We start from the raw sequence: 13,513 nt of genomic DNA, 5'->3' as shown, positions 1-13,513 counted from the left end.
ACATCGTTAAAGAGTAATAACATAAATACCAGGTAGTTCTGTTCTAAAATTCCAAACACCACCCAGCTAAGCTCTGAAAACAAACCCAGCATTTCACATTATTAACTGTGATGAACAAGTACAAACAAAGGACAAACTACAACTTTTAGAAAGCTCAGTTTCTACCGGAGAGTTTCAAATTCAGAGCAAGCAGAGTACTCACTAACAAAACAAATACAGACCCTGAGTAATAACAAACCAAATAACTTCAGTGGGAATCTGCACACAGATTACTTTATTAGCTGTAGTATTTTATATCCTTTTAATGTATCAGAGTCCTGATACATTACCAGATACACACCAGAGTATTTCTGGTCCAAGCACAAACTTCTACAGCATTGCTGCAAAGCAGTCCTGTATAACTGCACTTCTAGAGCTGAATCAGACAAGAGACCATTCCATTTCTCTTTTAAAAAAAGTTATATTGCAGCTGCCTTTCACAGAAAATTAGGAGAAAAATAGAATTTCCATCCTCCAGGGCAAAGATTTTAAATAGCTGCTTTAGCACTTTATCAAGCATAGACTTTCCTGATGAAAGAACAGCAATTAATGTTAGAACTGACAAGACTGCTTGGAGTGCAGATGACTGTCAAAAACATAGAAAATTATCTCTTTGAATTCTCTTCACAGCTTTAATTAAAAAAAAAAAAAATCATGCATATTTCACATAATCAGGCTATTGTTGAGCAGGTTTGGATTTCTAGGGTTATTTACCTGATTTCTCAAGAACAGCCATGATTTCAAATCCTGATAAGTTAAGAGAAAAAAAAAAAAAAAATCTAAAAAGCAAGAAACCCAGAGAGCTGCCAGCCTTTGAACAGTGCTGGAGCCAGGCTGATTGCCGTGGACCAGCACGTGACTCTTCATGCCTATGGCTGACTAGTGGCAAAGGGAGGGAAGTTTTCCTTGGTCAGCTTTTCTAACAGAAACTTAACAATCACAAGATCAGTAACCTTCATACAGTAGCTGGTGAGCCTTTCATAGTTTAGCTAGTAATCTGATTAATCACCCCTTCTTTGCTGTGGAATTCTCTACATAAGAAGAGAAGCCCAAAGGCAAAAATCTTCCTACCACTGTTAATGATGTATGCTTCCCACGCCAGGCACTGGCTGTACAAGTAATGTTACCTATTTGTGTTATGGAAGGGCATTGTGCTCACAGTCCTGATCAGGGTTTATTATGCAAAGCACTGAAAAGACACATAGTAGAAGGTCAAAAATATTTCAAGTCTAAACGGAGAAGAGACGCAGTGGAAGCATTCATGTCCCTTTTCGCAGTGGAAACGGAGCACACAGAAAGAGGACAGAGATATTTATAAGGGAATGTAGGCTCAGTATCATATAGATACTATTCCCAATTTCATATATCGGAATTCACAGGAACACCTAGAGCTCAGTGAAACCAGAGAGAGATATGTCTTAACTGGCACCTCTTTAGCTGCTTTAGTAAATGACATCTGTATCATCAGGTGGCCAACAAATGTACTCTGACCACGAGATCCACACGACACAAGATGCTTGGGGTAAAACTGGAGAGGAAACCTCTAATTTGGAATACTCATCTAGCATGTCTAAAATAACATCTTCCTTTAACAGGCCAGACAACCCTGCCAATCAAATCAGCAGAAGCTGAATTTCAGAAATTAAAATTCAGCTTTACTACCGAAATCTGAAATTGCAGTTCAACAAGACAGTTCATCTGATCTAGCAGCTCACTGGTATTAAAGTAGGCATTTTTCCTCCCTTCTCTACTAGAGTCCTGCCCCGTCAGCTTTCCAATGTGCTACCTAACATTTCCTTCTGGCTTTTGTCAGTTTTCTAGATGCCTCCACCTTCCAATGTTATCTACATCTGCTCTGTTAAGCCATGCATCCATGTCTACTTAAACCAACCTAGTTGACTTTTCACTGAAATGGATATGGGAGTCTCAGATAAAGAGTTACTGCATTTCAGCGAGCAGCTGAGGAAGTGGCACTTCAAAGCATTTTACAAAAATTGAGAGAGATTTTTTTCCTAAGGTACAGCAAGACATGTACCGAAGACCATAGTAACAGCCCTGTGAAGCTCTCATCCTCTGCTTCTGTGCACTGGTAGCTGCCAGTGCTTTCTCTCATCGGAAAATAAACATTCAGCTTTAGTGAAATACTGCTTTGAGCTGCTACCTACTCAAGAAAAGCACATTTGTCAAATTGGCCATGTCACTACAGAAAATGTTGCAGCCACTAACTGCTAAAATCCTGCTGACCATCTGAGATTTAACAGATCGAATGATATCCAACACAGCTCTACTTCCAAGAATCAATAAAACTCAGGAGAAGGCATTTATCATATATGATATGCATCTGACTCCCAAATACAGCAACTTAGATTTAATCCTCAACCAGAACTCACTTGATATGGAAGAGTGACTACTTGTCTCCGGGACGCCTGCTTCAAGGGTTGGTGCAGATGATGACTCTCTTGGCATTTCCAGTGTTGAAAGTCCTTTGGCAGCAGGATCTGCATGTGAAAATTGTGCTTGAACTCTCAATATTTAGAATTGATAAATATTTTTCATCCGTTTTCTCCCTGGACGCCTTTATCACATCTTTTCAGTCATCCATTCACCATCTGGCACTCCCAGCAGCTTTAAAAGGATTCTGTGTGCGTTGCAAAGATTTTTACAGGCATAGGGACCTACTGCTTAAAATCACATTCTAAATGAGATTTCTATCTATGCTCTTTAGAGTTCGTAACTAATAAATGCACACAGAGTTTGGTTTTGATCCCACTCACAGAGTGATTATCAGAACCACCAACATGGAAATAAGAGAGGTACCACTGATGTAATGCTAATTTAAGTGACAGGTTTGCACCTTTTAAAAGCCTTATCTCCAGTGTGTTATCGGTTTCCATTCAAAAGGCTGCGGATCTATCAGTTGATCCTAAAGATTCAAAGAGTTTAAGATTCTACCATTAAAAGAAAAAAAGCCATTAAAATTAATGCTTTTCTTTTATGATAACTGATACTGTCAATATAGGAAGAATGAAGCATAGAAATTTTCAAGTGTTGATGGCTGGTTTCTGCATATCCTATAAAAATTAATATATATCTGTGCCGTAAAAAGTCTCAGGCAGGAAACTCTGTAGCCCAGCATCGTGTACTTGAAGAAACAACCCATCTGGATATTTAATTCAGAAATCAGTTATATCAGAAGCCTTTCTAAAACACAGGGAAGTATAATAGGTTGAAAAGGCTTGAATAAGACTTATTCAATTATCATCAGCCATTACGATGGCGACAGTAAGCCTACTTAAATGAATTACTACACATATACGCTCAAATAAACTAATCAATAAGGCTAAGCAAAGCAAAACAAAACATGAGATACATTAAACTACCAAAGTCACTAAATTACGTAGTTATCTGAATTGCCTGTATCAGCCTGTAACATGAGCGAGCACTTAATGAGTCACTGTGAATGTTTTACGCTCCCCCTGGGTGGCACACTTAGACACATGCAGCCAAATGACCATCATCTATGCTATAATCCCAGGTTCCTGAAAAAAACCTGGGATTCAGAGAAAATACTGTCTGGCTTCCCCCATGCTTGAGCTTCAAATCTTTAACAAACACAAGGCACGTAAACTTTGTGGATACCCAATACAAAGAAGGCTCCAAAAAGCTTTTAGTGTATAAAACCAGAATGGGTGTGTGTGTCTGATCCCAAATGCAAACTGTGATTAATTCCAAGTGCTCTTAGCTCTGAAGTCTACAGCCCGCTCAGCTTCACACTTCATGATACAATCTGCTTTATGCTTGCAGAAGAAATAAAGGCCAAAAGTCACCACACACCAAACGGAATCGGTGTAGACTACATTAGCAGAAAAAAAGGCACAGAAGGGTGAATTTTTCTGACTTCCTGCACGAAGAGGCCATGGAGTTTCACTTCCTAACCTGGATATCAGAAACAATACTTTTGTTACTGAACTCCCCTTCCTTTTCAAAATGGGCCCTCATGCATGCACAACGCCTGTATGGTTAGTACATTCCCTGGGAGAAACCAACACCTGGAGCATTCGGCTAGCTCAGACCACATCAGCTGCAATATATACACATTTCTCCCTATAAATATACACATCTCCCCTTGCAGTGCTCTGTTACTAAAACCTTCATGCAGCAATAAGTCTTTGATGGGGTCAGTGGTTGCGCTCACCTGCCTCCTTCTGCTCTCCCAGCTTGTCAAGGATGTTAAAGGAAATGTCCAGGTATTCTCTCTGAATAGCACTCACAGCAATCTTCCTCTGCTTCCTCTGGCGAGGAACAATCTGAATCTTAAATTCTGACTCCTCAGTCTCCTCTTCTTGTTTCTGTTCCGTGTTTTGTTCCGTGTCAGACTCTGTGTTGGTGTCAAGTTTATCACCTTCCATCTGGTTTTCGGAATCTTCAGGGACTTTAATAAGGACCGTCTTTACATTTGGGCTTGGAATTGCTCCACTAGGTCTAATTTCCTCCACGCTGAGCTCAGAGTTATCATCGAGGGACATTTCTGGAAGGGCAAATGACTTCTGCAGCAGGTCCCTTTTCTGTTTCAGTGTTAGTGCGTTCCCAGAGGATATGTCCTGAAGTTCTTCTGGCTTAACTAACTCTTCAGAGTCCTTTTGATCTCTGGGAGAATTGGAAAGGATTTCCTCTATTCCTGCTGAAGCATTGTTGCTTGTATCCTTAGAACTAAAGTCTTTGGAGCAATCTTCAATGCTGAACTGAACCAGCGGAGTTGTGCTGAGGCTGAGTGCAGAGACGTTGATAGGAGTTAAGGGAGAAGAGGCAGCAGTTTTGCCAGAAGCCTCATCGTTCAGCTGGTTCGTCGTTTCTTCTTCTTCATCACTCTCCACTATTCTAAGTGGAGGAAGTGGTTCAAAGACTAAAGAGTCACTGTCTGAAGTAGAGAGTACTGAATGCTTTTCAGGACCCGATGTTGAGTCAGAGGACAAATCTATCAGATCTAAATCTTCCTTGGGACCAGCAGGTTTAACCGGAGAATCCACTTTCACTTCATAGGTTTCCATGCAGTTTAGCCTAACTTCTGGTATGACAGGTCGCCTTGTCTCCTGGAAACTCTCCGTACGAGGGCGATTTTCTTGTGTTTCTATATTTTCAGCTTTAGTAGAAGAATTCTGCCGAGATCGTCCGTAATCACTCTGTCTGTGTATGGCGTAAGCAGCAGGGACAGGTGGTTTTTCTAAGTCACACCGGTCTATGCAGGACTTCCTGCGATGTTCATCTAATGAAAACAACAGGGAGTCTGCATTTCCTATATCAAGAGATTTTTGTTTTAGAGAGCGCAGTTTTTTTTTCTGAATGCTTTCTTCTCTCACACAGCGTAGAATACTGTCTTGTAAGGCCCCCGTCTCTCTATATTCAGCCAGCTCTATTTCACCTGATTAAAACAGAAAGAGCTAATACTACCTCAGTTGGAGACTTCTGGCAGGTATCTTCATCTTTACCTCACAATTCAACGACTGGCATTTCAAATACAAACCCAGTATTAGTCAAAATTGTTTAGATTTTGTTTTAACCTCAGAGCCACATCACATGTATTTTTTACAATGCACAACCAAAACCCATGCTATTTGGATAATAGGGCTTATCTAAATTCTATCCGAATTCTCTTCATCCTGGACGGATGTACCCTGAAGACACATGTTTAACCTTATACTTTGAAAAGAAGATGGCACAGGCAGGTAATTTCTACAGACACTTGGGACGGCTGCATTAGGCATGAGAGATGGAAGAAGTGAGCTACACAAATAAGTTTCAAAATAATTTTGGACTCCAGCATTGTGGACATCATTTGGACATCAACGTATAGTAGACTACATCTACATGTTATTTACTGCAGCAAAGTGGACTTAAAATGGATGCTTCTAATTCAAGAAGCAAAGGCAGCAACAGCGGTGAGGATGTGGCAGCACAAGCCTAAGGTCAGACAGGAGTTCGAGATTTTTTTTTTTCCCCCCCAGTGATCCTAAACCCCAGCAGAGTCTAGCAACTATCACACCACAGTCACACCTCCCCATCCTAGGCAGGAGTAAAGTGAGCACAGCTGTATGTTGGTATTTTGCTATGTGAACACATTCATTGAGAAGGTTTTAAAAGGTTTTCAATGTTGTTGTTATGAACATTTTCCGATAAAACAGAATATTCCTGATCATTATTATCCCCATATTTCAAAATGCTCCACGTATGAATCACCATGCAAAAAAACAGTGAGAAAAGTTAAAGTAGATGTTTGCTCTAATCAGAATCACTGTGCGAACACTCAAAAGAAAAAAAGGCAGGTGGGTGGTGGTGGAAATCTCTTAAATTTTTTAGGGTATTCATTTCAGAAACCTAAATTTGAAAACAAAATCCTTCTTATTTTTTGAAGCCACAATGACCCTTTTTACCAATGGAAAACCATAATATCTGCAGCAGCAACAACAAATTTGCTTACCCCAGAGTCCCACCTCATCAAAAAAAAAAAATCAAATCAATTTCTGGGAAAATCTTCAGCCTAATGGTGGAAGAAAAATGCAACAAATCCTCTTAAACATTTTTAAATTCAAAAGAGCTTAAAGTTTTAGAAAATAACTGCTGATTTTAGATATTTTTATTTTGGAATGCCTACTTTGAGATTCCTATAAGAATTCGTTCAGGGAAATGAGTGCCACCTACTCTCAGAAGTCAGAGAGAGTACTTGTATTCAAAGTAGGCAGTGCAACAAACTCTACGAAGAAAGGTGGTAGCTTAAAAAGAAGAGTAGGGCATTGTATTTCTGCATGAGTTTATACCGACAAAACAATTCATACTTCTCTGAGCATTCATCTCAACTGGTTGATATTTCACCATTTTGCTGCCACCAATTCTTTTCAGTCTTGCAAAGAAAGTTTGAGATTCTTTATTGCAAGGTCCAGTTGGTGTATCATGAATATCAGATTCATCAAAAACACTGTCTTCCTCTGCTGGAGAAAGAAAAAAATTATTAGTCTTAAGAGAGTGCAATTCCTTGAATGAAAAGCTATCTATGTAACAAAACCTAAGCTAGTTTCAATTAAACTTGAACTGGAAACTTAAGAATCATCTGAAGTTTGCAAGGAAATTTATATCCCGGTATAACTTTGCCATTCTCATCACATCTTTATTTAAGGTCAGAAAGGACAGAGATAAATGAAAAATGGGCTACAACAATAAAAGCATACCAAAGCTTTTACCATTCTAAGCTGATATTTTCTACTGATAATAACACAGATTCTTTAGGTGGAAGAAGTACAATAGATCTGAACACGGACTTGAGTAAATAACTTTTATAGTGGTCAGTGAGAAATGGTAAGTCGAAGATCAAAATTAGTACAAGAACTGCAAGGTCAGTAATACACCAGCAAAATAAGAAAGTGAAAAAGGAAGAAATGGATAATCTTGGGAAGCTGGTGATAGAATAAGACTTAACAGTATGAATTATGAAACTGTTGATCTAAGTAGTAATAGCAAAATATTATCCTCTAGTTTGAGACCAGCTGGTTGAAAATGGCAGAGAGAAAGATCCAATCTATTTAGCCATCAAAAAATAACCACATCATCTGTATTAAATGGCTATAAAAAAGGAAAATTCTGTATCTATCATGTCTAGTGACTCATCTCCAAGGAAGTAAGAAACACTACTGGGACGATAAAGAAAGCAGATCTCTCAAAAGAAGAAACAGACAAGTTTGCCTTGTTTATTCCAGTAAGCAAACAGAAAGGAAATGCATTTGGTGCCTAGGAATGAAGAGGTAAGTCAGTCAGAGTTAGAATGGCCAAAAACCGAAGACTTGAACTGGACATTAATATCTTTAGCTTTGCAATTGCTGGAAAGTTCTACTACATCTGAAGCTATGGAACTGCCACCCAAAAGCATCAGGGATAAGATACCTGATTGAAAAATCAGTCGAAGTTGATAGTAAGAACTTCTGCAGGGGCTGGGCTTAGTAAGTTAGGAGATCACTTTTAACATCATGTCCTGTGTGTCTAACTTCTTGGCAACAAATGCTTCTTCTCACAAGATTTATCATCAGGTCTACAATAGTCTGTACACTTGCCATGATCCCCACAACAAAGTTTGGCAGAAAAATTAGAAAAAAGTTTCGATAGTGAGAAAAATCCATCCTTAGCATAGGGATTCTTGCGGCCTGAGAATGAAATCCTCATCCGTTGACTGCTGAAGCCCACCTTTGACGACGACAGCAGCACATACACACTACCTGATCACAGACTAAACAAACCTCCTTAGAAAAGGTGCGAAAGGCTTCAGCTTTCCAAGCCCCTTTGGAATTCCATTGGCTGCTTCTTGCAGGTGGAAAATAACTTTTCTACATCCTCCTTTTTCTGCAGCACTTCAGCAAAGGAAGAGAATCAGTCCTACGTTTAAGTCAGCACTTACAGAGTAAAATTTGCCCATTTATGGTCCTTTACCTCTGAGCAGCCCAAAACCCTTCCCAACAGCTTTGGAAAGCAAGTAAATATTATTCTCCTTACTTTAAACATAGAGAAACAATGATGAAGTGAGACACAAGGCCACCCAGGGAATCAATGTTGGACGTGGGATTGGAACAGCGAGTTTTCTAAACCTAACTTGGCACTTACTGTGAACAGCAAGCTTGCTACTTAGGCACGTTGCTTCATCTTAGAAATGTCTCAGAATCAACCCAGAAACTGAATTTATATTTTTATTATTACTACCCTCGGCATTATTAAGTCATTATGAATTAAGTCATTAACTCAGCTCAAAATGAAGATAAAGTCATAGCAAGTCCACAGTTACCTGAACCCTCTTATCCCTCCTCTAGCTAAACAAAATGTCCAAGTGAGTGAGAATATCTAACACATCATTTACGTCCATTTTAAGGTTGCTTTAATTTGCTAGTAGTACGATATTCAGGTAAACAAAGTTTTGTGTCCTTGTTCTACTGGTTATCTTCTCATGAGCAACAAGCAGCAAAAGAGGAAAAGGTACTGACATGCATAAAGAAAGTGCTTCTTATATTCTTCTGAAGAAGAAGAGTTTGCTGCACACCAGGAAGACCATTTGAGAAGGAGGATGTAAATAGCAAAAAAAGCAGCTAAAAGGCAAAATAGCGCTGAAAGGCAGCTACAGATTAGCATCAAAAAGAACGTGCTGGTCATAAATACTTATCAAAGTAATAAACTTCACACTTGTAAGGAACTACACTCAGTGACACCATGTTATTTCAAGTCCAACCTTATACTAGTTCACACCATCACTGTGACTCTGCTATGGCTAGCAAGCACGTACAGAGTTAACAATCAGACACAGACTCTGAGGGTTGAATCATTCTCTTCTGTCTTGAGACATTTACATCACATACATCTCCAGGTAAGCTAGTCAGCTTCAGCTCCTTTACAGAGAAAAGCAAACTATAGACTGAATTAATCATTTTCTCTTTTCAACATCAAATATTTGCTACTATGCCATGTTATTATAAAGTATAATCAGAATGTGGTGTCAGGCTGGTTGCACACCTTGTGTGTGGGCACGATCGTTAATATTGTCATAGAAAAGGCCAAGGACTACCCAGGCATGGTGACTGAACTACCAAGTCTAAGGTACACTCCCTCTGAGAGATGTCAGACTGCTGTCCTATGCTTAGCCTACAGAGAAATTGCGAATTTCTTTTACCATAAATGGCTATAGCTGGTCAGATAAGTCACACCTTGGACTTCATTCTGAGTATTATGATCTAAAATTCAGTCCGTATTTACCCATTCTACAACATCTGCCAGACTCAGTGAACTCAATCAGTGACTACCATAGAAGTGAGAGTGTTAAAAGTACCTTTTTCCTTTTCACTGTATCGGCTTATGTTACTGTTGTCACTATACAAAGGACCAGCAGTTGCATGGGGCTTGCAGCTGTGATACTGAGCATTGAGAGTATTGACTGTGATGTGGATTAGGTGAAGTACAATCTTGCTGATTTCACAGTCTCTGTAGGGGTACTGTTCAGTGAAAGAGAAAAACTTCAGCTTAAAAACTAACTTTCCTCCTTCGATAAACATTTAGGCAGTAAAATAGAAAAATGACAAGAATCTTGTCAGCTGGATGCTCTTTGCCTTCCTTTGATCATACATTTCTAAACACGTCATGAGAAGCAAGGCTGTTTTCAGCTTTGTACACAGAATTATTTAATTAAAAAAAAAAATCTCTACTAGCAACATTTAATATATTGCCATCTTGATTTTTGTGTGGCAAAACCAACTATTAATAATAATGCAGAAGGTCTCTCAACAGAACTGTTCTCCAAATATTCTATTTCAATCAGCACATCATCATTCATTTCTGGTGTCTTCACTTGCTTGCATGCCCTAGAGACCTGCTAGAAATTTGTTAAGTATATCAAAAGTATCACAGCTCCATTTTAGCGCATAAGCACACTACATTTAAACAACACTTCCTAAAAAGCATCGCCCAACTAAAGGATGCAAAAACTGTTAAGCTGACACCCACCCACCTCCATTTAAAGTTAATAATTTTTTAAAAAAATAATTCTAAGTTACTTAAAATACTCCTCATTGCAATTTTTATGTAGCATTTTCCTATTTTCAAATCTGTATTTTTCTTTCTCAGGTAACCTTGTGAAAGACAATACAGACAGCAGAAGTAATAGGTCAGTAGCACACGTGAAAGCCCAACTGTTTCAGACATTGAAATTAAATGCAACAAATAAAGAAAACAATGAAGTGTTCTTTACATTTCCTTTCACTTGTAGTACAGTTTGGTGTTCCTTGTAATAAATTCCAAATTGAAGTGTAAATTTTAATGTTGACAGCGTCTGTGTAAGACAACTCACCTTGTAGAGAATGACAAGCAAAGCCTTCAACCACATCTGCCGAATGTGAGGTTTGAGGGACCAGAGGGAGCAGCGAGGAGGCTGCTGAAAGTAATGTCTTAGCTGAGGACAAGTGCAGTATTTCAACACTTGCACCACCAAGGGAAGAAGGTGTTTTCCCAGGTTGATGTTATAGTCCATCACCTGAAAAGAATATTAGCACAGGAATTAGCTCACCAAAATCAAAACCACTGATGTTGAAAAGCAAAATAACTAATACAGTTGAGGTATTAGTTAAGTGAAAAGAAACAGATGTTTTTAAGGAAATCTCACCAGCAGTTAGAAACTTTCTACCAGCTTGCCATGTTCTCATTTTAGCAAGATAGGTAAAATGAAACAAAAGAAGACACGCCCTGAAAGCCTTTCATTCTGCACAGCCTAAATTTTAACATGCATTGGCAAGTTCACAAAATACATCATGTTGTGATAGCCTTGTGTTACAGCACAAGTTGATCATGCTTCAACAGACAAAACCATATTAGGTATATCTCATGTGAATGCAATTGTGGGTTTGGGGGGAGGAGGGTGTATTTTGGTTATTTGGGGTTTCTGTATTAACACTGCATTGCCAGTTTTCATTATTTTCTCATCAGGCTTGCAACATTAGCTTTTGGGGTTTTTTAAGCCCTGTGCTCTGGAATCGGGTAATGAGACAAGAATTCCACTCTTCACTACAGCAAAGGCAAGACTGTGTCTGCGATGTTAAGCACAAGGTTTAAGCATGCAAATCCTAACATATCCAAGCGTAAAACTAATGAAGAATATCTGGCTCGAAATAAAATGCTCATCAATTTTAAGTGGTGGTGTTGCTGTAGACAGGGTGCTGTTGTTATGTTAGTCATGAACCTTGCCTCCATCATGACCTTTGAAGAGCCTCATGTTACTCAGTGCCTACCCTAGAGGTTGGTTTCCCCATGGTTTGGTCCGGTGGGGCCATATATTCCCACTACCCAGACACAAGTGTGTTTTCATTGAAACTGCAAGGCTGCTCTTCATTATCCTCCCACCAGTCTTGCAACGTTAGCTGTTTTTATTTAAAGCCATATGTTCTGAAATCAGCAGCTAAACTAGATCATAACAAGGAGCCACAAAGCCCTTGTCTCTGACGCGGACCTGTACTGGTTGACACCCAGACAGGTGTAACAGCAGGCCAACCCAACTCCAGCACAATGCCCAAGATCTAACGTGTCCCTGCAGTTTCAGCAGACTTAGTGCACTTTATCAGGAGCCCTGTACGTCTAAACAGACACAAACACCAGTTTCATCTACATCATCCATCTCCTCAAGGTCTGTATTTCTTTTTTTGGTTTTGTTTTTATTAGAACAAGAGGATGAGCTTAATTTACAAACACAGACCTCGTCTCTCAAGTTCCCTCCTGACCAAGCTGACTAGAATTTTTTCCTTGTAGAATTCTCTAGCTCAGCGTACAGCTGTCTCACATTTTTGTGCTGCATGCACAGAGCTAAACAGATGGATCCCATGTCTATCCATGTAGGGTTAAGCCTGTCGAAAAGATGATACATAATCACCAAATATGGTCCTACCCTGCAATGCCTGGTCCCCTCAGGGTGTGAGCAGTCATACAGCAGGGTTAGGAAAAACTCATCTGTACAAGCAAGACAGAGCCCTGCCTTAACAGAGCACGTACTGTAATGCAGACATGTCTTAAGCTGAGCAGACCCATTTTTTAAAGTTGTCACAGGCAGATCTGGAATCGATGTTGTTGCAAATGCTGAACAGAGCTCAGCCTGGGATGCTGAGCAGAGCCCGGCACTGCTGCCTCCCCCACTCTGACAGGATTGTACAACATTGCCACCATGCGGGGTAATATCACAGTAACTGCAGACACCAAAACATGGCCACTTGGGCTGCTAGGGAGAGAAAAAAAGCATTCTACGCTTTCAAGAACTCCAAATATTCAGATTTTATGATGCAAAATACTAACAGGCATTTGATTTTTTTCTTGAATTGACCATTCCAACCAAGCTTGGAAACAAAATCAGTGAACCAGCAGGGAAGCCCAATCCCAACCTTTGCAGAGCTGATTGGAGAAAGCAAATATTTATGACTAGAGGATGTGTAATTGAAATAGATGTCTTAAGAGCTCTGTACTGAGTTTTTACTCTCTAAATGCACCTTCGGACTGCAAATAGCATTTCTCTTTCAGCAAAGGTGATTCCCAACAGAAAGCAGCCCTACGGCTAAGAAAAAAAATCCCCCCAAAATATAAATTAAAGTTTGATGTCTGCTACATGGAGAAAAATCCTGGCCTACCGAAGTTCTCAAACTCCATTTGATGTCAGAGGAGCCAAGATTCAACTGTGAAGCTTTTCAAACAGAAATAGTGAATCTGGCTGTCATGAGACATTTTAAAGGTGAAGAGGAAAGGTATTTAGAGCTGCAGTAAGTATTATTTCTGAAAGTCAGGTGAATTATGATCACTGAAGTTGGGGAATCCAAACTTGGAAAACATGTAGAAAAATGTGGATCTCAACTGCCACTTTCAGACTCTCAACACAACAGTAACAAGCCTGAGTCTCCCTTTACATGTTTCAGTTGAAAACTGTACC

The 13,513-nt window shown here is 39.5% G+C and overlaps 1 protein-coding gene across 1 annotated transcript in view; it reads right to left on the bottom strand.

Moving 5' to 3' along the window:
* UNC79 (unc-79 homolog, NALCN channel complex subunit) overlaps nt 1-13,513 on the bottom strand; it is a 111,469-nt gene that overhangs the window by 48,499 nt on the left and 49,457 nt on the right. Inside the window, 5 exon segments of the mRNA XM_042790924.1 lie at nt 2,430-2,537; nt 4,235-5,458; nt 6,870-7,022; nt 9,890-10,052; nt 10,904-11,086. Coding sequence (XP_042646858.1) covers nt 2,430-2,537; nt 4,235-5,458; nt 6,870-7,022; nt 9,890-10,052; nt 10,904-11,086 — 1,831 coding nt within the window.

This window comes from Tyto alba, unplaced genomic scaffold, assembly GCF_018691265.1.
Source record: "Tyto alba isolate M040663 unplaced genomic scaffold, T.alba_DEE_v4.0 Super-Scaffold_18, whole genome shotgun sequence".
NCBI classification, from domain to species: Eukaryota; Metazoa; Chordata; class Aves; order Strigiformes; family Tytonidae; genus Tyto; species Tyto alba.
Note: the sequence above shows the minus strand (reverse complement) of the source record. Positions and strands in the feature narration are given on the sequence as shown.